This window comes from Oncorhynchus mykiss, unplaced genomic scaffold (genome assembly GCF_057628025.1).
Source record: "Oncorhynchus mykiss isolate SJ-2025 unplaced genomic scaffold, ASM5762802v1 scaffold103, whole genome shotgun sequence".
Taxonomy (NCBI): domain Eukaryota; kingdom Metazoa; phylum Chordata; class Actinopteri; order Salmoniformes; family Salmonidae; genus Oncorhynchus; species Oncorhynchus mykiss.
In genome coordinates this window covers 2,176,973-2,202,263 of record NW_028322102.1, presented here as the reverse complement: position 1 = coordinate 2,202,263, position 25,291 = coordinate 2,176,973, and the positions used below count along the sequence as shown (strand labels likewise).

Below are 25,291 nucleotides of genomic sequence, written 5' to 3'. Positions count from 1 at the left end.
AAAGTGACACACTTTGAAGTTTTACAGAGTATCGACACTTCAATAAAGTAGACCTATAGAGATGGCCTATGACTCGCAATACGCACTCAGCTGCGAAAGGTAAACAAACACCTCTAAAGCGGCTGCTAAATTAAAAATGTCGGCCAAATGTGTGACTAACGCTTCCCTGGTTACTAATGGATACTGGTTACTAATGGATACGGAGCGGTCTTAACCGTTGGCATTTCATCCCCGACAGTAAAGCGCAGGAAAACAGGCACGCGACTCCCGCCCAGGAACACACCTGTTTGGAACGCATAGCGCGCGAGACGCTATAGTCCCCCTCAGCTGGATTTATTCAGTTTAAAAAAAAAACGGCCATAAATAAAAATCAATAAATCACCATTTCAACATATTGTTCACTATTTAATTTTTAATAATTAAATTCATCATGTTCAATTCTCAAAGTATGCTCATTTAAAAAATATATTTTTATATTTATTTATTTAACCTTTATTTAACTAGGCAAGTCAGAAGAAATGATTATATACAATGAGGGCCTACCTGGGAACAGTGGAGTTAACTGCCTTGTTCAGGGGCAGAAGGACAGATTTTTACCTTGTCAGCTCGGGGATTCGACACTAACCACTAGGCTACCTGCCTAGTGTGGCACAATAAAATAATTGTCTCAATGTTTTTACCGTAAAAACAATACTTCTATCAGCTCAGTGTATTCACAAGTTTATAAGAGCATGATTTGATACATTCAGTGTCAACAAATAGGCACGAAGCATTACAATATCTCTGTGGTGCACAACAACACATGACAATATCATAAATATACAGATGGTTATCCGCGATCAAAATAGGACATAAAACCCCACAAATAATAGCAAATACTTCACAGGGATAAATCAATCACAAAGAATGCAAAACCACAATCCTTTTTTCACAGAGGCTGAATGAGAACGTGATGGGGGGACGGATCACGTTTATCGGGTTGGTTTGCGGTCCGTCTCGTCAAGTCTGTCACTGTAGAGCCTTTGCTATCCCTGCGGCTAGGTGCTCAGCTGTAGGTTTGTCTGCTGAGCAGCTGACCGAGAGCCCCTCTGCCGTCATGGCATCTGCTGTGGTGGGTCCTATGGCCGCAAACTGGAAGACCAAACAACACAACATTTTAAAGTTCAATTGCATTGGCAGTATAACAGCATCACAAGCTCAATGAAGATATCCACAGTCACTTAAAGTTACATCGGAAAAACGTTCTCACCTTTATCTGCATAAGTTGTTCACCTGACAGTCTCCTCACCGTTTCCAAACAGAACTTGACCCCCGACGGGCTGAAGAAAGCAATGCTGTCTGGAACACCCTGCGTGTGGACAGAGCCCAAATCATGACGATTACCGTTTCTGAACGATAACAACATCACAACGGGTGATGGGGCGGCAGGGTAGCCTAGTGGTTAGAGCGTTGGACTAGTAACCGGAAGGTTGCAAGTTCAAACCCCCGAGCTGACAAGGTACAAATCTGTCGTTCTGCCCCTGAACAGGCAGTTAACCCACTGTTCCTAGGCCGTCATTGACAATAAGAATGTGTTCTTAACTGACTTGCCTAGTTAAATAAAGGTAAAATAAATCAAATAAACAACGTGGATATATGGGATAGTGTTTTTTGAGGGGAAAGTCCGGGACTTAGTTGATGCTTCCTGTACCTGCTCTGTAAAATGGTTCTTCAGGTTCTTCTCCAGGTCTGGATGTGGAGCTGTCTGATAAACCATCAGTGTGTCTAGAGGAACTCCTTAAAAACAAACACATGAAACAAATGTCACCTAATGGTATTAGATACCACCTTGTAAATAGTACAGAGTATTCATGAGTATTAATAAAATAGGAGTTATAATAGAGGGAACTTACCGTTTTCCCTCAAAGCAGTAGGTAAAACTTCTCTTTTAATGGAACCACAGGGGAAGAGAAGTGGTAATATATTGGCATCCTCTCCTATATCAAGCCAGAATGTAGGTCTAGTTAGCTAGCTCCATATAAAACACAACATGCAACATTTTCAAAGATTTTGCTGAGATACAGTTCATATAACGAAAACAGTTAATATTAAATAAATTCATTTTTGGATTTCACATAACTGGGAATACAGATATGCATCTGTTGGTCACAGATACCTTTAAAAAAAAGGTAGGGGCGTGGATCAGAAAACCAGTCAGTATCTGGTGTGACCATCGTTTGCCTCATTCAGCTTGACACATCTCCTTCAGGCTGTTGATTGTGGCCTGTGGAATGTTGTTGCCCCGCTCCTCTTCAATGGCTCTGGGAAGTTGCTGGATATTTGTGGGAACTGGAACCACGCTGTCGTACACAACGATCCAGAGCATCCCAAACATGCTCAATAGGTGTCATGTCTGGTGAGTATGCAGATCATGGAAGAACTGGGACATTTTCAGCTTCCAGGAATTGTGTACAGATCCTTGTGACATGAGGCCGTGCATTATCATGCTGAAACATGAGGTGGTGGAGGCGGACGAATGGCATGACAATGAGCCTCAGGATCTCGTCACAGTATCTCTGTGTATTCAAATTGCAATTGATAAAATGCAATTGTGTTCGTTGTCCGTAGCTTATGCCTGCCCATACCGTCACCCCAACGCCACCATGGGGCACTCTGTTCACAACGTTGACATCAGCAAACTGCTCGCTCACACAACGCTGTCTGCCATCTGCCCGGTACAGTTGAAACCAGGGATTCATCCGTGAAGAGAACACTTCTCCAGCGTGCCAGTGGCCATCGGACGTGAGCGTTTCCCCACTGAAGTCGATTACGACGCCAAACTGCAGTCAGGTCAAGACCCCGGTGAGGACGACGAGCACGCAGATGAGCTTGTGAGGCCGGTTTGGACGTACTGCCAAATTCTCCAAAACAACACTGGAGGCGGCTTATGGTAGAGAAATTAACATTCAATTATCTGGCAACGGCTCTGGTGGACATTCCTGCAGTCAGCACGCCAATCGCACTCTCCCTCAAAACTTGAGACATCTGTGGTATTGTGCCGTGTGACAAAACTGGGTTATCGTGGCAACGGAGAAACGTTCACTAACAGGGATGTAAACAAATGTGTGCACAACATTTGAGAGAAATAAGCTTTTTTTTTGTGCATTTTGGAAAATGCCTAGGATCTTTTATTTCAACTCATGAAACGTAGGACGAACGCTTTGCATGTTGCGTTTTAGATTTTTGTTCAGTGTAGTTGCGTTTAAAAAAGGTACACGACTGTCGTACGTTCAAGGATGAGACGCGAGAGAACGTCTGCAGTCCCAGTGTCCTCTCCCAGGGGGACCAGACCTAGGTTTTCCACTACGGAACAAAAACAGACAAACTGATTACTGAAATATAATACCAAACAGAAACCTACTTTTCATCTAATGACATTAATACAGTAGTAGTTTATGATATTAATACAGTAGTAGTTTATAGTATTAATACATTAGTAGTTTATAGTATTAATACAGTAGTAGTTTATGGTATTAATACAGTAGTAGTTTATGGTATTAATACAGTAGTAGTTTATAGTATTAATACAGTAGTAGTTTATGGTATTAATACATTAGTAGTTTATGGTATTAATACAGTAGTAGTTTATGGTATTAATACAGTAGTAGTTTATGGTATTAATACAGTAGTAGTTTATGGTATTAATACAGTAGTAGTTTATGGTATTAATACAGTAGTAGTTTATGGTATTAATACAGTAGTAGTTTATGGTATTAATACAGTAGTAGTTTATGGTATTAATACAGTAGTAGTTTATAGTATTAATACAGTAGTAGTTTATAGTATTAATACAGTAGTAGTTTATGGTATTAATACAGTAGTAGTTTATGGCATTAATACATTAGTAGTTTATGGTATTAATACAGTAGTAGTTTATGGCATTAATACAGTAGTAGTTTATGGTATTAATACAGTAGTAGTTTATAGTATTAATACAGTAGTAGTTTATAGTATTAATACAGTAGTAGTTTATAGTATTAATACAGTAGTAGTTTATAGTATTAATACAGTAGTAGTTTATAGTATTAATACAGTAGTAGTTTATGGTATTAATACAGTAGTAGTTTATGGTATTAATACAGTAGTAGTTTATGGTATTAATACAGTAGTAGTTTATGGTATTAATACAGTAGTAGTTTATGGTATTAATACAGTAGTAGTTTATGGTATTAATACAGTAGTAGTTTATAGTATTAATACAGTAGTAGTTTATAGTATTAATACAGTAGTAGTTTATGGTATTAATACAGTAGTAGTTTATGGTATTAATACAGTAGTAGTTTATGGTATTAATACAGTAGTAGTTTATGGTATTAATACAGTAGTAGTTTATGGTATTAATACAGTAGTAGTTTATAGTATTAATACAGTAGTAGTTTATAGTATTAATACAGTAGTAGTTTATGGCATTAATACAGTAGTAGTTTATGGTATTAATACAGTAGTAGTTTATGGTATTAATACAGTAGTAGTTTATGGTATTAATACAGTAGTAGTTTATGGTATTAATACAGTAGTAGTTTATGATATGAATAAATGTTGTAGTTTATGGTATTAATACATTAGTAGTTTATGGTATTAATACAGTAGTAGTTTATGGTATTAATACAGTAGTAGTTTATGGTATTAATACAGTAGTAGTCATTATGCTACACATGAATGAACACCCTAAACATTCTTATAAAGTGTTTTGGTGCAGATAACAGTTCAATACAGTCAAACTTTAACGTTTCAGCTAACAGAACAACCCTGTAGTTCCTTCCCCAATAAATCAGAGGTAAACGGAAAAGTACAGATACCGAGAGAGTGTTGCACCTGCCACCTGTCCTCAATAAAAGACAGGCAGCAAGACGTCAGCAAACTGTCACTTGTGGGAAAGCCATTTCCAGCTGACTGACGGCTAGTGGTAAACATTGGTTGACACGTTACTGTGACAGCCAGGTGCCTGCCACACATACTATATCTAGTACCATCTCATTAAAGGCCCACTCTTGTGGTATTTACAGCTTTTTTTTTTATTTTTTTTATTACACTCAGTTGCCAGTTTATTAGGTACACCCTCCCGTTCACAAAAAAAAAAATGGTTCTCTCCACGTGGTCGTGGCTTGGCTATATGAAGGCAGGCAGACATTCAAAAAGACAAACATTAAGACCTGATAGCTAGTAAAACACACCGGAAACTAGACAAACATTAAGACCTGATAGCTAGTAAAACACACCGGAAACTAGACAAACATTAAGACCTGATAGCTAGTAAAACACACCGGAAACTAGACAAACATTAAGACCTGATAGCTAGTAAAACACACCGGAAACTAGACAAACATCAAGACCTGATAGCTAGTAAAACACACAGGAAACTAGACAAACATTAAGACCTGATAGCTAGTAAAACACACAGGAAACTAGACAAACATTAAGACCTGATAGCTAGTAAAACACACCGGAAACTAGACAAACATTAAGACCTGATAGCTAGTAAAACACACCGGAAACTAGACAAACATTAAGACCTGATAGCTAGTAAAACACACCAGAAACTAGACAAACATTAAGACCTGAACTTATTACTGCCACACTGGTAGTCACGAGTCATTACCGCAGTAAATTTCCATGTGACCCGTTGATGGACATGCTCTAGTAGTACCCAACCTGCTAACAGACCATCAAGGTCCTAATGGCCTGGAACTCAGGGCTCTACTGTCCCTCCATCAGGTCCTAATGGCCTGGAACTCAGGGCTCTACTGTCCCTCCATCAGGTCCTAACGGCCTGGAACTCAGGGCTCTACTGTCCCTCTATCAGGTCCTAATGGCCTGGAACTCAGGGCTCTACTGTCCCTCCATCACGTCCTAACGGCCTGGAACTCAGGGCTCTACTGTCCCTCTATCAGGTCCTAATGGCCTAGAACTCAGGGCTCTACTGTCCCTCCATCACGTCCTAATGGCCTGGAACCCAGGGCTCTACTGTCCCTCCATTAAGGTCATAATGGCCTGGTACTCAGGGCTCTACTGTCCCTCCATTAAGGTCCTAATGGCCTGGAACTCAGGGCTCTACTGTCCCTCCATCAGGTCCTAACGGCCTGGTACTCAGGGCTCTACTGTCCCTCCATTAAGGTCCTAATGGCCTGGAACTCAGGGCTCTACTGTCCCTCCATTAAGGCGCTAATGGTCTGGAACTCAGGGCTCTACTGTCCCTGTAACCACTCTGACGTCAATGCTAAAAAAATCACATCCAACACTTATCATTAAAACAGTTGATCAATTTGAAGAAAGAAGTTCAACAGCAGGTTGAAACACTGTAAAAACCTGATTGTTGTGGATGTTGTTTCCAAGCCTAACAACGAAATGGACAGCGCTTTCTAAGGTGATAAATCATTCAAAAACATCCATATGTATATTAGAGCTGATGCATATAAGCTTATGAATTTGTATTTGATTTTGAATTGCCTAGTACTGGGGAATTAAAAAAAAATATTTTCATAATTAATTGGGCGACTTTTATAGCGTTACATTCGTTTCCATCTCCTCCTCTCTATCCTGTACTCCTTTCTCGAGCACGCAGACGGGCTGTCAACGGTTTAGTGAAATACTGTACGTTTTGTAGTGAAAACGTGTTACGATCGATTTTCCCGAACAGGGTTGGAGAGCCCATACAGAGTTGAGTTGAAATATCACCTGTCGGGCAGTGAGAGCGCGCTCCTCAAATAGTGGTTTGATGGAAGGAGTGAAATAAGAGTTCTTTATACTTATTTCTCAGCTGTTCATAAAATGCTCCGCTATAAAAACCGAAGTAGCCTACAAAACGTGGGAAAACTCACGGCCTCCGTTCACTAATAGAGTGAAAACAGATGATATGTATTTTCTCCCTGTTCCTGTTCCTGCCCATTGATAAATGAAACCATTCTAAATCGAAACTCATTTAGCATATTAGTAAAGACAAGATTCAATTGAGAACAGTATGATCACTTGAGAGAACAGCTGTACAGCCTGAGGCAAGGAACAGAGCGCGAGGTTTTTTTTCTACTTCCTCAAATCATCAACAGCCTATAGTGACGTCATAAAGCCCATACAAGGTTTAGATTTCTGGGACATTCTAAAGGTTTGTAAATCATTCACAACTAAATCTACCATAAAGGTCATTTTTTTCAAATGATACATTTTTTCCACCTCAATATATTTCCACGTCATACGCCCCCACTCGCTCCATAATGGGAAATATCCTTTCTATTTTATTCAGCGAATTTAAATTATATTCTTCTTTACGATCACATCTCGTCAGCTAAATGAACATGCCTACAGCCTGTGACATGGAGCATAGTCAGATAGCCAACTAAAGAGTTGGCCGACTCTTCTGAAATACATACGTACATTTTTTTTTCATATCATCATGTTTCGTTAGACCTGACAAATATAAATAATGGATTTGTTGTGATGGTGTAATATTAAATAGATTTATTAGACTTGTTTAAATGTTGAAGGTCCAAAGGCACGTATCAGTGTCTTGAATGACGGAGGCCTGGATATGAAGAAATGTGTTTATGTTAATTAACGGTCAATTACCGGGAGACCGGCAGTCTTTCGCATGACAATAACTGGCCCGCCACAGCCCTACAGATGATCACACCGGGATCCACATCTATCAGCTAGAAACAAGAAGAAGCGGCTCCAGTGGGCGCGCCATCACCAACACTGGACCAATGAGGAGTGGAGAAACATCGCCTGGTCCAACGAATCCCGGTTCCTGTTACGTCATGCTGATGGCAGAGTCAGGATTTGGCCTAAATAGCATGAGTCCATGGCCCCCATCCTGCCTGGTGTCAACGGTACAGGCTGATGGCAGAGTCAGGATTTGGCCTAAATAGCATGAGTCCATGGCCCCCATCCTGCCTGGTGTCAACGGTACAGGCTGATGGCGAGGGTGTACTGGTGTGGGGAATGTTTTCCTGGCACACATTACCCTTTATGGTTTCCATTCCCCGGAGAATTCAGGCTGTTCTGGAGGCAAAGGGGTGTCCTACCCAGTACTAGATGGGTGTACCTAATAAACTGGCCACTGAGTTTACAGTGTATATATATCCCATATGACAAGATCCTCTCAGTGAAACAAAAGAGAGACAATCACTTTAGAGACACGAAGGTGTTGTAAAACTACAAAGAGCTCCACGCTGAATAGAAGTGTTTAATGCCCGTAAGTTTACACAATGTTTTGTGATCAATTACTCACCTAGCGCTGCCGTAGCCTTCCCAACAACATAGATGGACTTGGCATTCCATTTGTCTTTTATGTCCATGTTCCACTCTATAAATAGAAAACAGAAATTAAAACGAGTAGCTTTACATACATTGACTTTGTCTGTCTGAAAACGCACGAGACTAAGGCACAGGAGGCCTATCCTTTCCTAACAATTAAATTTTTGTATTTTACAGGACATAGTTTAAAACTTTACTCACGTTCCGTTCTTTCATCATCTTCAAGACACATTTTGACTGCCTCCACCGCCCTCGGGCTGGTAAAAATCAGCCCGCCATGTTGTTCTGGCTGGAACAGCTGTAGTAGTAGAGACAACAGCTGTAGTAGTAGAGACAACAGCTGTAGTAGTAGAGACAACAGCTGTAGTAGTAGTAGAGACAACAGCTGTAGTAGTAGAGACAACAGCTGTAGTAGTAGAGACAACAGCTGTAGTAGTAGTAGAGACAACAGCTGTAGTAGTAGTAGAGACAACAGCTGTAGTAGTAGAGACAACAGCTGTAGTAGTAGCAGAGACAACAGCTGTAGTAGTAGTAGAGACAACAGCTGTAGTAGTAGTAGAGACAACAGCTGTAGTAGTAGTAGAGACAACAGCTGTAGTAGTAGTAGAGACAACAGCTGTAGTAGTAGAGACAACAGCTGTAGTAGTAGAGACAACAGCTGTAGTAGTAAAGACAACAGCTGTAGTAGTGGTAGAGACAACAGCTGTAGTAGTAGAGACAACAGCTGTAGTAGTAGAGACAACAGCTGTAGTAGTAGAGACAACAGCTGTAGTAGTAGAGACAACAGCTGTAGTAGTAGTAGAGACAACAGCTGTAGTAGTAGAGACAACAGCTGTAGTAGTAGTAGAGACAACAGCTGTAGTAGTAGAGACAACAGCTGTAGTAGTAGTAGAGACAACAGCTGTAGTAGTAGTAGAGACAACAGCTGTAGTAGTAGTAGAGACAACAGCTGTAGTAGTAGTAGAGACAATAGCTGTAGTAGTAGTAGAGACAACAGCTGTAGTAGTAGTAGAGACAACAGCTGTAGTAGTAGTAGAGACAACAGCTGTAGTAGTAGTAGAGACAACAGCTGTATAACGACTACTAAACAGAAAACAAACAGTTCCAACGTTCAGTAACACTTTACACCCGTAATAACCATGTCATAACAGCTGACATAACATGGTCCTAATATGTCATAACAGCTGACATAACATGGTCATAATATGTCATTACAGCTGACATAACATGGTCATAATATGTCATAACAGCTGACATAACATGGTCATAATATGTCATAACAGCTGACATAACATGGTCATAATATGTCATAACAGCTGACATAACATGGTCATAACACTGTCATAACAGCTGACATAACATGGTCATAACACTGTCATGACCCTTATATACATACACACATACATACATACATACATCTGTTGTTAAATATAGTGTGTTATTTTATGGCTGGTTATGACACCTACATAAGAGTGTCAAAAACCCACATTTATTCAAATGTGTTTTTCCCTGACTAGAAGTTTCCTTTCGTTTTGAAAGTGTGTTTCTTTGTTGTTGTAATAATTAATTCTTTACAGTCGTGTCCCCCCCCCCCCCCCCATCATATTTTAAATAACTTGTAGGAAATACACATTATGACACTGACACGAAGCGTTATGACCATCCTGTGTTACTTTACTTGGACTAAGATAATACACTATATGACACTGTCACGAAGCGTTATGACCATCCTGTGTCACTTTACTTGGACTAAGATAATACACTATATGACACTGTCACGAAGCGTTATGACCATCCTGTGTCACTTTACTTGGACTAAGATAATACACTATATGACACTGTCACGAAGCGTTATGACCATCCTGTGTCACTTTACTTGGACTAAGATAATACACTATACGACACTGTCACGAAGCGTTATGACCATCCTGTGTCACTTTACTTGGACTAAGATAATACACTCTATGACACTGTCACGAAGCGTTGTGACCATCCTGTGTCACTTTACTTGGACTAAGATAATACACTATATGACACTGTCACGAGGCGTTATGACCATCCTGTGTCACTTTACTTGGACTAAGATAATACACTCTATGACACTGTCACAAAGCGTTATGACCATCCTGTGTCACTTTACTTGGACTAAGATAATACACTCTATGACACTGTCACGAGGCGTTATGACCATCCTGTGTCACTTTACTTGGACTAAGATAATACACTCTATGACACTGTCACCAAATCATTATGACATCATAATCCTACTAGCCATTAAAGCCAGGCCTATCACGTACACGCCCTTACGTCAATCAGTCAAAAAGGTGTCTTGTCATACTCCTGATATCTGCTCCTCCATTAATCCCAGTCATCAACAATAGAGCATTATGGGTAGGCGCATGCCTGACATGAATTTTGCGTGCATTTATAAAGATCGTTTCTGAAATAGACTATATTAAATTATTATATAACATAAACATACTGTTGACCAGTAGGCTATGGTGGAATGGAATGTTCTACCTTGTGTGGTAGGTTTAGTCAGTGTCCTAACCAGTCATAAAGTAACTAACCTTGGTAGGTTTAGTCAGTGTCATAACCAGTCATAAAGTAACTAACCTTGGTAGGTTTAGTCAGTGTCCTAACCAGCCATAAAGTAACTAATCTTGGTAGGTTTAGTCAGTGTCCTAACCAGCCATAAAGTAACTAACCTTGGTAGGTTTAGTCAGTGTCCTAACCAGCCATAAAGTAACTAACCTTGGTAGGTTTAGTCAGTGTCCTAACCAGACATAAAGTAACTAACCTTGGTAGGTTTAGTCAGTGTCATAACCAGCCATAAAGTAACTACCGTGGTAGGTTTAGTCAGTGTCCTCAGCCATAAAGTAACTAACCTTGGTAGGTTTAGTCAGTGTCCTAACCAGCCATAAAGTAACTAACCTTGGTAGGTTTAGTCAGTGTCCTAACCAGCCATAAAGTAACTAACCTTGGTAGGTTTAGTCAGTGTCCTAACCAGCCATAAAGTAACTAACCTTGGTAGGTTTAGTCAGTGTCCTCATCCATAAAGTAACTAACCTTGGTAGGTTTAGTCAGTGCCCTAACCAGCCATAAAGTAACTAACCTTGGTAGGTTTAGTCAGTGTCCTAACCAGCCATAAAGTAACTAACCTTGGTAGGTTTAGTCAGTGTCCTAACCAGCCATAAAGTAACTAACCTTGGTAGGTTTAGTCAGTGTCCTCATCCATAAAGTAACTAACCTTGGTAGGTTTAGCCAGTGCCCTAACCAGCCATAAAGTAACTAACCTTGGTAGGTTTAGTCAGTGCCCTCAGCCATAAAGTAACTAACCTTGGTAGGTTTAGTCAGTGTCCTAACCAGTCATAAAGTAACTAACCTTGGTAGGTTTAGTCAGTGTCCTAACCAGACATAAAGTAACTAACCTTGGTAGGTTTAGTCAGTGTCCTAACCAGACATAAAGTACCTAACCTTGGTAGGTTTAGTCAGTGTCCTAACCAGCCATAAAGTAACTAACCTTGGTAGGTTTAGTCAGTGTCCTCAGCCATAAAGTAACTAACCTTGGTAGGTTTAGTCAGTGTCCTAACCAGACATAAAGTAACTAACCTTGGTAGGTTTAGTCAGTGTCCTCAGCCATAAAGTAACTAACCTTGGTAGGTTTAGTCAGTGTCCTAACCAGCCATAAAGTAACTAACCTTGGTAGGTTTAGTCAGTGTCCTAACCAGCCATAAAGTAACTAACCTTGGTAGGTTTAGTCAGTGTCCTCATCCATAAAGTAACTAACCTTGGTAGGTTTAGTCAGTGTCCTAACCAGCGATAAAGTAACTAACCTTGGTAGGTTTAGTCAGTGTCCTAACCAGCCATAAAGTAACGCAACAGGTCTAAATATATATGTGTCATGACAGTGTTATAACCATATTATGACAGGTTATGACAGCTGTTAATATTATTATTATTATGACATATTATGATGCTTATGGTGTCCCAGTAAAATGTTACCAAACTTTCGATGTTAAAATCAACACTTTGATGTATGTTACGGGTAGTCACCTTGTCTGACAAAGTGTTCAAGGAAACGAATGTAAACGACAACACGGGAATTAAGGTTGCATTGTGTCCACGGGATGCCAGCTCCTGTAAATACAAAAGTTGAGAGTTCTGTAAATAAAATAAAATTAAATTAAATTCACTGGTACACAGTCACCCATTCATTATACATTGAGGTCATAATGCCCGAGAAGCCGGTGTTTCGAGGATATATTGTGACGGGTGTTTGTTGTTGGCACATTGTTTACAATATATCCACCAAAACACCGACTTCGAGGGCACTAACACTTTTATACAACGAGTTATATAATCAAATAATGATTCACATATTTTCATTTAAAAAAAATATATATATATATTGATGAATTTATTAATGATATTTCATCCTTCCGCAAGATATAGTCCCGATACAAATCTAGGGTTGCTACCCAAGCTGGTTGGTCGTTCGTTCTATCGGTTCGGTTGCTAGAGAGCCGACCCAGTCGTTCAGTCTTTTTGTTCTGTATCTATGGACGTGACCCAGTCGTTCAGTCTTGTTGTTCTGTATCTATGGACTCGACCCAGTCGTTCAGTCTTTTTGTTCTGTATCAATGGACCCGACCCAGTTGTTCAGTCTTTTTGTTCTGTATCTGTGGACCCGACCCAGTCGTTCAGTCTAAATGTTCCATTGGTATACTGGCTGGAAACGTTCTTATCCCTTGCTTGTGTAACGGATGTGAAACGGCTAGCTAGTTAGCGGTGGTGCTGGTGTAACGGATGTGAAACGGCTAGCTTAGTTAGCGGTGGTGCTTGTGTAACGGATGTGAAACGGCTAGCTAGTTAGCGGTGGTGCTTGTGTAACGGATGTGAAACGGCTAGCTTAGTTAGCGGTGGTGCTTGTGTAACGGATGTGAAACGGCTAGCTAGTTAGCGGTGGTGCTGGTGTAACGGATGTGAAACGGCTAGCTTAGTTAGCGGTGGTGCTTGTGTAACGGATGTGAAACGGCTAGCTAGTTAGCGGTGGTGCTTGTGTAACGGATGTGAAACGGCTAGCTTAGTTAGCGGTGGTGCTGGTGTAACGGATGTGAAACGGGCTAGCTTAGTTAGCGGTGGTGCTAGTGTAACGGATGTGAAACGGCTAGCTTAGTTAGCGGTGGTGCGCGCTAAATAGCGTTTCAATCGGTGACGTCACTTGCTCTGAGACCTTGAAGTAGTTGGTTCCCCTTGCTCTGCAAGGGCCGCGGCTTTTGGGGAGCGATGGGTAACGATGCTTCGTGGGTGACTGTTGTTGATGTGTGCAGAGGGTCCCTGGTTCGCGCCCGGGTATGGGCGAGAGGACGGTCTAAAGTTATACTGTTACACTTGCTAGCTTGCCAACTACGGCCAATTTACAGTCACGTCAAGAAGCGCAAACAGAATAACAGCAAAGTAGCTGCATTTGCGTTTGTTGAAGCTGTTTTCTAGTGACGTTTATTTGGACACATCCATAACAATGAACTAATGAGGTGCGATTTCACCTGGAGTAGAAAATGTGCTCTCTCATCAGGACACTGTTGTTCAGAGGAGCTAACCAACAACACAGCTAACACAGTCACTTCAAACTGAAGCTGGAAACACTGCAAACTAGCTGCATTTCGTTTTGTTTGACCTGTTTGTACAGTATATATCCATAAAAATGATGCCAGCTCATTCATTATTTAGACTGGCTGAGAAACGCTGCCTGCCTGTCTGTATCGTCACGACTCCCAACATGTTCATTACTATGGGTCAGCTGGAGATAGAATTTGAATATTGAAACAATGTTGCAAATGTCGGAAAGACAGACAAGGTTTATATAAAATCTCCGCTGTTGAAAACTAAATGTTAGTCTAAAAGAAATGTGAGATAATGTCTAGATGCTTTTTATAGCGGAGATCAAGTTAATAAATTGCCTGGCTGGGCTGATGAGACAATGGATTGCGCAATCAGATGGAACAGAGTAAATAGGCATTTTAACGTCATAGATTTAGCAGGTGGTAACTTATGGAACAGACATCGGCTGGACTGCGGTTTTAACCAATCAGCATTCAGGATTAGAACCACCCGTCCTATAACGCATTATAATAGGTGTAGAGTATAATAGAATAGGGTTGAATAGAACAGAATAGAATGCACATGCAAGCTGCAAATATCAATACAACATATGTTTCTCTACTGTACCTTGATGTAAGGATCTGGTCCAGAGCCTCCCTCTCTTGGTTCTTTCAGAAGCAACACATGCATTTCGACAGATGACTCAGAGCCCTGTGGAATAAGACAAGAAGGGATACAACTTAATGTTACCGTCAGCAACGAGGTCAATGATGAAAACCGTTAACACATTAAAAAAAAAATCCACTTAATGCAGATTTACACTATTTAGTAAGATTATAAACTGAATGACTGACCCGGTGCAGTAGCATCAGAACAGAAGGTTGACGGGGGGGTGTAACCCGTAGAGGGCTAACGTTACACCCAGCGCCTGTCATATGTCGCCTACTGATAACAATGATGTTGAGCCATGAGTCAACTGTTTTCATAGCTCGGACCATTTATCAATTAGAGGCATGCGGTGTTATTCAGTCAGCTGTAGAGCTCGGGTCTCTCATGCACCAGTGTACTGTACGTTTTATGTACTTGCAATGTTGTTATGTTATGCAATTACAATTCAAATATGGAGCTGTCACTTCTTGTGAGCCAAGGCGACACATTACTTGGCTTCGTTGGCGCAACCATAAAAAAATAACAACTACACACACAATACTTATCATGCTTAACTATAGAGCTAACGTTTTCAAGTCAACAGAAAATTAACAGAAACCGTAGAAAAATCAACAACAATTGGATGTACACAAACACTGTACCTCGAGCTCTTCCTCCAGCTGGCTTCATGGCTACTACTAAAACGAGGAAATAGGGGATATCAAAATTGTCATGTTTTGTTAGGATAATACTTGAGCAATAACAATGAATTTTATCACTACAGTTACAATTATATAAAGTAATCGATTGTTTTTTTCTGCTGGAACAGTTCAGTAAACAATATTCTAACATATTTTAAATATAATTTAAAACACAATATATATATCCCTTTTGATCAAAATGGTTTATTCCATTCTGCTGTCAGAATGAGAAACCGGACGCCATTGTGGTTCCACACACGGACATTCCAAGCATAACGAAGCATGCAACAATTGATCCAAAATGGCCGCTACAGTGTCTCAGTACACCAACTCCACATGAATCCCTTTCCCCATACGCGTGGTATCTGTTTAGGCAGCATGGCTTCTTCAGCGAAAAGACGAGCAGTTGGAAAAGGAGAAAATCCCGCTGATAGTGAGGATAACAGCTCTGATGAAGGACTGGAAAACGACGGTGATTCAGGAGAGAATGACAGCGGATCAGAAGAGGAGATCAATGAGGTACGATAATGTCTCTAGTGAACTGGCTATATTCCTGGCCTAGCAGGCTAGCTAGCACCGGCTAAACGTGTTAGATGGGTTAGATAGATAGCTAGCTTTTTAGCAAACAACTGTTGTTCATATCAAGCTAGTTAACGATGGTTAAGTATGTTAGGGACATGCTAAACATAGCCAATCGATCACTTCAGAGTTTTAAACTAGATAAATAGTGAAATGCATGGACGTTTACACACTTAAAACCATAAGAGTAGTTTAGACAAACAAAACAATTGATACCAGTATTGACACTAAAACTGGCAGCGCACTCGCCCTGAGTCCCCATCAAGTCCAAAACATTGTCTCGGGAGTCGGGACTTGTATTAAAAACCTTTTTTGTTTGTTTCCAGGAGGTCATTGTAGACTTTGAGGCCCATACCATTACTCACAATGACTACAACGGGGTCAAGAAACTCATGCAACAGCTGTTTCTGAAGGCTCGTGTCAATACATCCGAGTTGACCGATCTCCTCATCCAGCAGAATCATATTGGAAGCGTCATCAGGGTAAGAAAGACAGTAAATAAATATGCATCATACAATTTAACGTGTCATATTAAACTCCCAAAATATGATGACACACATATGCTCTCTTCAAATCAGTTGTATTCGTCACACACATGTTTAGCAGATGCTATTGCGGGTGTAGCGAAATGCTTGTATTTCTAGCGGAGAACAATTGATATGAATTCAGTAGCATCGTGTATGTCTTTCTGCATGTTTTGTTGTCAGCAAGCAGAGGTGCCAGAGGACAGCGATGATGACGAGGATCCAGCCGATGAGGTGTTTGGTTTCATCAGCATGCTCAACCTCACTGAGAGAAAGGTAGGTACAGTCAGATATTATGTTATCTATTTGGGGTGGCAGGTAGCCTAGTGTTTAGAGCGTTGGGCCAGTAACCTAAAAGGTTTCTAGATCAAATCCCCGAGCTGACAAGGTAAAAATCTGTCGTTCTGCCCCTGAACAAGGCATAACCCCACTCTTCCCCAGTAGGCCGTCATTATAAATAAGAATTTGTTCTTATAACTGACTTGCCTAGTTAAATAAAGGTTAAATAAATAAAATAAAAAAATATATATATATATATATATAATCTATGAAATCACTAAACTTGACACTTTCTCAACCAATCAGATGTTAAGAGACAAGACGTTTTGTTCACTCTTTTCTCTGTCTGAATCTGATATTTTAAAAGGTCGACCTTGAGGAAAGATCTGTTTTTCATAGACTTCAATGTAGTAGCCCTCTTCCTGCCTACTGAACTAGCCTGCATTTTGACCAATCACGGCAGTCTGGTGAATTAGGTCTATATGTTAGTAACTGTGTTCTGATCCGTCCACAGGGTGTCCAGTGTGTGGAGGAGGTAAAGGATCTGATCCTGGGTCAGTGTGAGAAGAGTTGTCCCCATAGTGTGACAGACGATCTGGAGAAGGTCCTCAACGACACCACTAAGCCTGTGGGACTGCTGCTCAGCGAGAGGTTCATCAACGTGCCCCCACAGATCGCCCTGCCTCTCCACAAACAGCTACAGTGAGTCTGTCTAACCCCCACAGATCGCCCTGCCACTCCACAAACAGCTACAGTGAGTCTGTCTAACCCCCACAGATCGCCCTGCCACTCCACAAACAGCTACAGTGAGTCTCTGTGTAACCCTAACCCCCACAGATCGCCCTGCCACTCCACAAACAGCTACAGTGAGTCTCTGTCTAACCCCCACAGATCGCCCTGCCACTCCACAAACAGCTACAGTGAGTCTGTCTAACCCCCACAGATCGCCCTGCCACTCCACAAACCGCTACAGTGAGTCTGTCTAACCCTAACCCTAACGACACCACTAAGCCTGTGGGACTGCTGCTCAGCGAGAGGTTCATCAACGTGCCCCCACAGATCGCCCTGCCACTCCACAAACAGTTACAGTGAGTCTGTCTAACCCTAACCCCCCACAGATCGCCCTGCCACTCCACAAACGGCTACAGTGAAGTGTCTGTCTAACCCCCACAGCTCGCCCTGCCACTCCACAAACAGCTACAGTGAGTCTCTGTCTAACCCTAACCCCACAGATCGCCCTGCCCCTCCACAAACAGTTACAGTGAGTCTGTCTAACCCCCACAGATCGCCCTGCCACGCCACAAACAGCTACAGTGAGTCTGTCTAACCCCCACAGATCGCCCTGCCACTCCACAAACAGCTACAGTGAGTGTCTAACCCCCACAGATCGCCCTGCCACTCCACAAACAGCTACAGTGAGTCTGTCTAACCCCCACAGATCGCCCTGCCACTCCACAAACAGCTACAGTGAGTCTGTCTAACCCTAACCCCCACAGATCGCCCTGCCACTCCACAAACAGCTACAGTGAGTCTGTCTAACCCTAACCCCCACAGATCGCCCTGCCCCTCTAAACAGTGAGTCTGTCTAACCCTAACCCCCACAGATCGCCCTGCCACTCCACAAACAGCTACAGTGAGTCTCTGTCTAACCCCCACAGATCGCCCTGCCACTCCACAAACAGCTACAGTGAGTCTGTCTAACCCCCACAGATCGCCCTGCCACTCCACAAACAGCTACAGTGAGTCTGTCTAACCCTAACCCCCACAGATCGCCCTGCCACTCCACAAACAGCTACAGTGAGTCTGTCTAACCCTAACCCCCACAGATCGCCCTGCCCCTCTAAACAGTGAGTCTGTCTAACCCTAACCCCCACAGATCGCCCTGCCACTCCACAAACAGCTACAGTGAGTCTCTGTCTAACCCCCACAGATCGCCCTGCCACTCCACAAACAGCTACAGTGAGTCTGTCTAACCCCCACAGATCGCCCTGCCACTCCACAAACAGCTACAGTGAGTCTGTCTAACCCTAACCCCCACAGATCGCCCTGCCACTCCACAAACAGCTACAGTGAGTCTGTCTAACCCTAACCCCCACAGATCGCCCTGCCCCTCTAAACAGTGAGTCTGTCTAACCCTAACCCCCACAGATCGCCCTGCCACTCCACAAACAGCTACAGTGAGTCTCTGTCTAACCCCCACAGCTCTCCCTGCCCCTCTAAACAGTGAGTCTGTCTAACCCTAACCCCCACAGATCGCCCTGCCCCTCCACAAACAGCTACTGTCTAACCCTAACCCCCACAGATCGCCCTGCCCCTCTAAACAGCTACAGTGAGTCTCTGTCTAACCCCCACAGCTCGCCCTGCCCCTCTAAACAGTGAGTCTGTCTAACCCTAACCCCCACAGATCGCCCTGCCCCTCCACAAACAGCTACTGTCTAACCCTAACCCCCACAGATCGCCCTGCCCCTCTAAACAGCTACAGTGAGTCTCTGTCTAACCCCCACAGATCGCACTTATCCCACCTGGGTCATGTTCATTAGGGTCACAAAACCATAGAAAACATCCTGAAACAGGGATGGACTACCTGCAGTTGTCCAATAAGAAACTCTGTTTTTTTGTTTTACATTTCATAATGTTACAAAAATGTTCTGTTGCAGATTACTGTACTGTCAGCAAAACGTGCTCTCCGATTACTGTACTGTCAACAAGACACGCTCTCAGATTACTGTACTGTCAACAAGACGCGCTCTCAGATTACTGTACTGTCAACAAGACGCGCTCTCAGATTACTGTACTGTCAGCAAGACATACTCTGATTACTGTACTGTCAGCAAGACGTGCTCTCAGATTACTGTATTGTCAGCAAGACGCGCTCTCAGATTACTGTACTGTCAACAAGACGCGCTCTCAGATTACTGTACTGTCAACAAGACACGCTCTCAGATTACTGTACCGTCAAGACGCGCTCTCAGATTACTGTACTGTCAGCAAGACATGCTCTCAGATTACTGTCATCAAGACACATGCTCTCAGATTACTGTATTGTCAGCAAGACGCGCTCTCAGATTACTGTACTGTCAACAAGACACGCTCTCAGATTACTGTACCGTCAAGACGCGCTCTCAGATTACTGTACTGTCAGCAAGACATGCTCTCAGATTACTGTCATCAAGACACATGCTCTCAGATTACTGTACTGTCAACAAGACACGCTCTCAGATTACTGTACTGTCAACAAGACACGCTCTCAGATTACTGTACTGTCAACAAGACATGCTCTCAGATTACTGTCAACAAGACGCGCTCTCAGATTACTGTACTGTCAGCAAGACGCGCTCTCAGATTACTGTCATCAAGACACATGCTCTCAGATTACTGTACTGTCAACAAGACACGCTCTCAGATTACTGTACTGTCAACAAGACACGCTCTCAGATTACTGTACTGTCAACAAGACACGCTCTCAGATTACTGTACCGTCAAGACGCACTCTCAGATTACTGTACTGTCAGCAAGACACGCTCTCAGATTACTGTACTGTCAGCAAGACACACTCTCAGATTACTGTACTGTCAACAAGACACACTCTCAGATTACTGTACTGTCAACAAGACACGCTCTCAGATTACTGTACCGTCAAGACGCACTCTCAGATTACTGTACTGTCAGCAAGACACGCTCTCAGATTACTGTACTGTCAACAAGACACGCTCTCAGATTACTGTACTGTCAACAAGACACGCTCTCAGATTACTGTACCGTCAAGACGCACTCTCAGATTACTGTACTGTCAGCAAGACACGCTCTCAGATTACTGTACTGTCAGCAAGACACGCTCTCAGATTACTGTACTGTCAGCAAGACACGCTCTCAGATTACTGTGCTATCAGCAAGACGTGCTCTCAGATTACTGTGCTATCAGCAAGACGTGCTCTCCGATTACTGTGCTATCAGCAAGAAGTGCTCTCCGATTACTGTATTGTCAGCAAAACGCACTCTCAGATTACTGTACTGTCAACAAGACGCGCTCTCAGATTACTGTACCGTCAAGACGCGCTCTCAGATTACTGTACTGTCAGCAAGACACGCTCTCAGATTACTGTACTGTCAGCAAGACATGCTCTCAGATTACTGTACTGTCAACAAGACACGCTCTCAGATTACTGTCAACAAGACACATGCTCTCAGATTACTGTACTGTCAGCAAGACGCGCTCTCAGATTACTGTACTGTCAACAAGACACACTCTCAGATTACTGTACTGTCAACAAGACACGCTCTCAGATTACTGTCAACAAGACACATGCTCTCAGATTACTGTACTGTCAGCAAGACGCGCTCTCAGATTACTGTACTGTCAGCAAGACACGCTCTCAGATTACTGTACTGTCAGCAAGACATGCTCTCAGATTACTGTACTGTCAGCAAGACGCGCTCTCAGATTACTGTATTTACAACAAGACACGCTCTCAGATTACTGTACTGTCAGCAAGACGCGCTCTCAGATTACTGTATTTACAACAAGACACGCTCTCAGATTACTGTACTGTCAGCAAGACGCGCTCTCAGATTACTGTATTTACAACAAGACACGCTCTCAGATTACTGTACTGTCAGCAAGACGTGATCTCAGATTACTGTACTGTCAGCAAGACATGCTCTCAGATTACTGTACTGTCAACAAGACGTGCTCTCAGATTACTGTACTGTCAACAAGACGTGCTCTCAGATTACTGTACTGTCAACAAGACGTGCTCTCAGATTACTGTACTGTCAACAAGACGTGCTCTCAGATTACTGTACTGTCAACAAGACACGCTCTCAGATTACTGTACTGTCAACAAGACGCGCTCTCAGATTACTGTACTGTCAACAAGACGTGCTCTCAGATTACTGTACTGTCAACAAGACGTGCTCTCAGATTACTGTACTGTCAGCAAGACATACTCTGATTACTGTACTGTCAGCAAGACGTGCTCTCAGATTACTGTACTGTCAGCAAGACATACTCTGATTACTGTACTGTCAGCAAGACACGCTCTCAGATTACCTCACTGTCGCTCAGGCGATGTACCGTTGTGTTCACTGTCAATCACTTGCTATGCATTATGGGTATGCTACTGTAGATGAACCCTTCTAATCATGGTCATTTTAATATGGACCTGCAATTATGTAACTGCTCGTCTCAGATATGGGTTCACTTTACACCGGATAAACAAACGCTAAAAATCATTGACATGTTTGTTGTTGTTGTTGTTGTCGTACAAAAGTAATTCCGTGTATGTATTATCTATGAAAAGAAGATCGGAAAGCTGTGTGTCAATACCCTACTATTAAAAACATAAACCACATCATTGATTGGCTGTTTCCAGGGAGGAGTTGGCAGAAGCCCAGAGCAGCAACAAGCCCAGTGGGAAGTGTCATTACTGCCTGATGATCAGTAAGACCTATAAGGATCCCTCCAAGACGGTCGCTGCCCGAGGAGCCCCGCCGAAGGACGAGCTCACCTTCGTCAACGCAGAGGAGGAGTTCTTCTATGAGGTTTTAACTTTTTTTTAAACTTTTATTTATTTAACTAGGTAACTCAGTTAAGATCTAATTCGTATTTACAATGACGGCCTACCGGGGAACAGTGGGGTTTAACTGCCTTGTTGATGGGGGCAGTATGACAGATTTTTACCTTGTGAGCTCAGGGATTCGATCCAGCAACCTTTCAGTTACTAGTCCAACGCTCTAACCACTAGACTACCTGCCTCCCCCCTCTAACCACTAGGCTACCTGCCCCCCCCCCCCCCCCCTCTCTAACCACTAGACTACCTGCCTCCCCCCTCTAACCACTAGACTACCTGCCTCCCCCCTCTCTAACCACTAGACTACCTGCCTCCCCCCTCTAACCACTAGGCTACCTGCCTCCCCCCTCTCTAACCACTAGACTACCTGCCTCCCCCCTCTAACCACTAGACTACCTGCCTCCCCCCTCTAACCACTAGACTACCTGCCTCCCCCCTCTCTAACCACTAGACTACCTGCCTCCCCCCTCTAACCACTAGACTACCTGCCTCCCCCCTCTCTAACCACTAGACTACCTGCCTCCCCCCTCTAACCACTAGACTACCTGCCTCCCCCCTCTAACCACTAGACTACCTGCCTCCCCCCTCTAACCACTAGACTACCTGCCTCCCCCTCTCTAACCACTAGACTACCTGCCTCCCCCCTCTAACCACTAGACTACCTGCCTCCCCCCTCTCTAACCACTAGACTACCTGCCTCCCCCCTCTAACCACTAGACTACCTGCCTCCCCCCTCTAACCACTAGACTACCTGCCTCCCCCCTCTAACCACTAGGCTACCTGCCTCCCCCCTCTAACCACTAGACTACCTGCCTCCCCCCTCTAACCACTAGACTACCTGCCTCCCCCCTCTAACCACTAGACTACCTGCCTCCCCCCTCTCTAACCACTAGACTACCTGCCTCCCCCCTCTAACCACTAGACTACCTGCCTCCCCCCTCTAACCACTAGACTACCCTGCCTCCCCCTATAACCACTAGACTACCTGCCTCCCCCCTCTAACCACTAGACTACCTGCCTCCCCCCTCTAACCACTAGACTACCCTGCCTCCCCCTATAACCACTAGACTACCTGCCTCCCCCCTCTAACCACTAGACTACCCTGCCTCCCCCCTCTAACCACTAGACTACCTGCCTCCCTCCTCTAACCACTAGGCTACCTGCCTCCCCCCTCTAACCACTAGACTACCTGCCTCCCCCCTCTAACCACTAGACTACCTGCCTCCCCCCTCTAACCACTAGACTACCTGCCTCCCCCCTCTAACCACTAGACTACCTGCCTCCCCCCTCTAACCACTAGACTACCTGCCTCCCCCCTCTAACCACTAGGCTACCTCCCCCCTCTAACCACTAGACTACCTGCCTCCCCCCTCTAACTACTAGACTACCTGCCTCCCCCTCTCTAACCACTAGGCTACCTCCCCCCTCTAACCACTAGACTACCTGCCTCCCCCCTCTAACCACTAGACTACCCTGCCTCCCCCTATAACCACTAGACTACCTGCCTCCCCCCTCTAACCACTAGGCTACCCTGCCTCCCCCCTCTAACCACTAGACTACCTGCCTCCCCCCTCTAACCACTAGACTACCTGCCTCCCCCCTCTAACCACTAGACTACCTGCCTCCCCCCTCTAACCACTAGGCTACCTGCCTCTAACCACTAGGCTACCCTGCCTCCCCTCTCTAACCACTAGACTACCTGCCTCCCCCCTCTAACCACTAGACTACCTGCCTCCCCCCTCTAACCACTAGGCTACCTGCCTCTAACCACTAGGCTACCCTGCCTCCCCTCTCTAACCACTAGGCTACCCTGCCCCCCCCCCCCCCCCCCCCCCCCCTAACCACTAGGCTACATATACAGTAGAGGGGCTATATACAGCAGAGGGGCTATATACAGTAGAGGCTATATACATTAGCGAGGCTATATACAGCAGAGGGGCTATATACAGCAGAGGGGTTATATACAGCAGAGGGGCTATATACAGTAGAGAGGCTATATACAGTAGAGAGGCTATATACAGTAGAGAGGCTATATACAGTAGAGAGGCTATATACAGTAGAGAGGTTATATACAGTAGAGAGACTATATACAGTAGAGAGGCTATATACAGTAGAGGGGCTATATACAGTAGAGGGGCTATATACAGTAGAGGGGCTATATACAGTAGAGGGGCTATATACAGTAGAGGGGCTATATACAGTAGAGGGGCTATATACAGTAGAGGGGCTATATACAGTAGAGGGGCTATATACAGTAGAGGGGCTATATACGGTAGAGGGGCTATATACGGCAGAGGGGCTATATACGGCAGAGGGGCTATATACGGTAGAGGGGCTATATACGGTAGAGGGGCTATATACGGCAGAGGGGCTATATACGGCAGAGGGGCTATATACGGCAGAGGGGCTATATACGGCAGAGGGGCTATATACGGCAGAGGGGCTATATACGGCAGAGGGGCTATATACGGCAGAGGGGCTGGCAGAGGGGCTATATACGGCAGAGGGGCTATATACGGCAGAGGGGCTATATACGGCAGAGGGGCTATATACGGCAGAGGGGCTATATACAGCAGAGGGGCTATATACAGCAGAGGTGAGATAAATGTCTCTTTTCACTGTCTTAACCATTTGTCCATGTCCCCACTACAGCAAGCCACCATGAAGTTCCACTACTCGGTGCAGGAGGAGACGGACAGCGTCCTGAGCGGGCGGTGGTCCTTTGACGACGTCCCCATGAAGCCGCAGCGTACCGTGATGCTCATCCCGGCAGACAGGATGTCAGCCGTCATGGACAAGCTCAAAGAATACCTGACCGTGTGACCAACCGCACAGAGTTAAAAAAAAAAAAAAAAAACTCTGGTGAACGAAACAGGACTGATGTCTTTAAAACAAGGCCGCTCTGGATCATTATTTTTTGCAATGTAAAATTCAATACAAAACATCGAACGGAAGGTGGGATCACTGGAAAGCTTTTTGTTAAGCGGAGAATAACGTCATTATGTAACGGTTCCCTTCAGTGGTTTTATCTAGCAGGTTTTTTTTTGTTTTTTTGAAAAATGTATCTTTTGACAAAAATAAATAATTTCAGACCTTC

The 25,291-nt window shown here is 43.7% G+C and overlaps 2 protein-coding genes across 15 annotated transcripts; one reads left to right on the top strand and one right to left on the bottom strand.

The window, feature by feature from the left end:
• Window positions 1-392: 392 nt before the first annotated feature.
• LOC110515885 (uroporphyrinogen-III synthase) lies at window positions 393-15,785 on the bottom strand. Of its 13 annotated transcripts, none has more exons than XM_090228892.1 (11): window positions 15,204-15,785; window positions 14,748-14,835; window positions 14,521-14,604; window positions 12,346-12,429; window positions 8,491-8,587; window positions 8,264-8,338; window positions 3,268-3,342; window positions 1,893-1,976; window positions 1,691-1,776; window positions 1,250-1,348; window positions 393-1,131 (listed from the first exon to the last, which is right to left on the bottom strand). In XM_090228892.1, the coding sequence occupies exons 2-11, from the start codon at window positions 14,826-14,828 to the stop codon at window positions 1,009-1,011; spliced, it is 888 nt and encodes a 295-aa protein (XP_090085018.1). In that variant the 5' UTR covers window positions 14,829-14,835; window positions 15,204-15,785; the 3' UTR covers window positions 393-1,008. The 13 variants fall into 13 exon arrangements, with proteins under 13 accessions (XP_090085018.1, XP_090085015.1, XP_090085017.1 ...); XM_090228889.1 differs by having other exon boundaries at window positions 8,491-8,608; window positions 15,204-15,407; XM_090228891.1 differs by having other exon boundaries at window positions 14,748-14,838; window positions 15,204-15,241.
• Window positions 15,518-25,291, top strand: LOC110515214 (protein BCCIP homolog). Of its 2 annotated transcripts, none has more exons than XR_016493799.1 (6): window positions 15,518-15,761; window positions 16,148-16,303; window positions 16,529-16,621; window positions 17,139-17,712; window positions 21,997-22,165; window positions 24,847-25,291. XR_016493799.1 is itself a non-coding variant. In XM_090228900.1 (6 exons), the coding sequence occupies exons 1-6, from the start codon at window positions 15,525-15,527 to the stop codon at window positions 25,015-25,017; spliced, it is 1,014 nt and encodes a 337-aa protein (XP_090085026.1). In that variant the 3' UTR covers window positions 25,018-25,291. The 2 variants fall into 2 exon arrangements, 1 of the variants encoding a protein (XP_090085026.1); XM_090228900.1 differs by having other exon boundaries at window positions 15,525-15,761; window positions 17,139-17,326.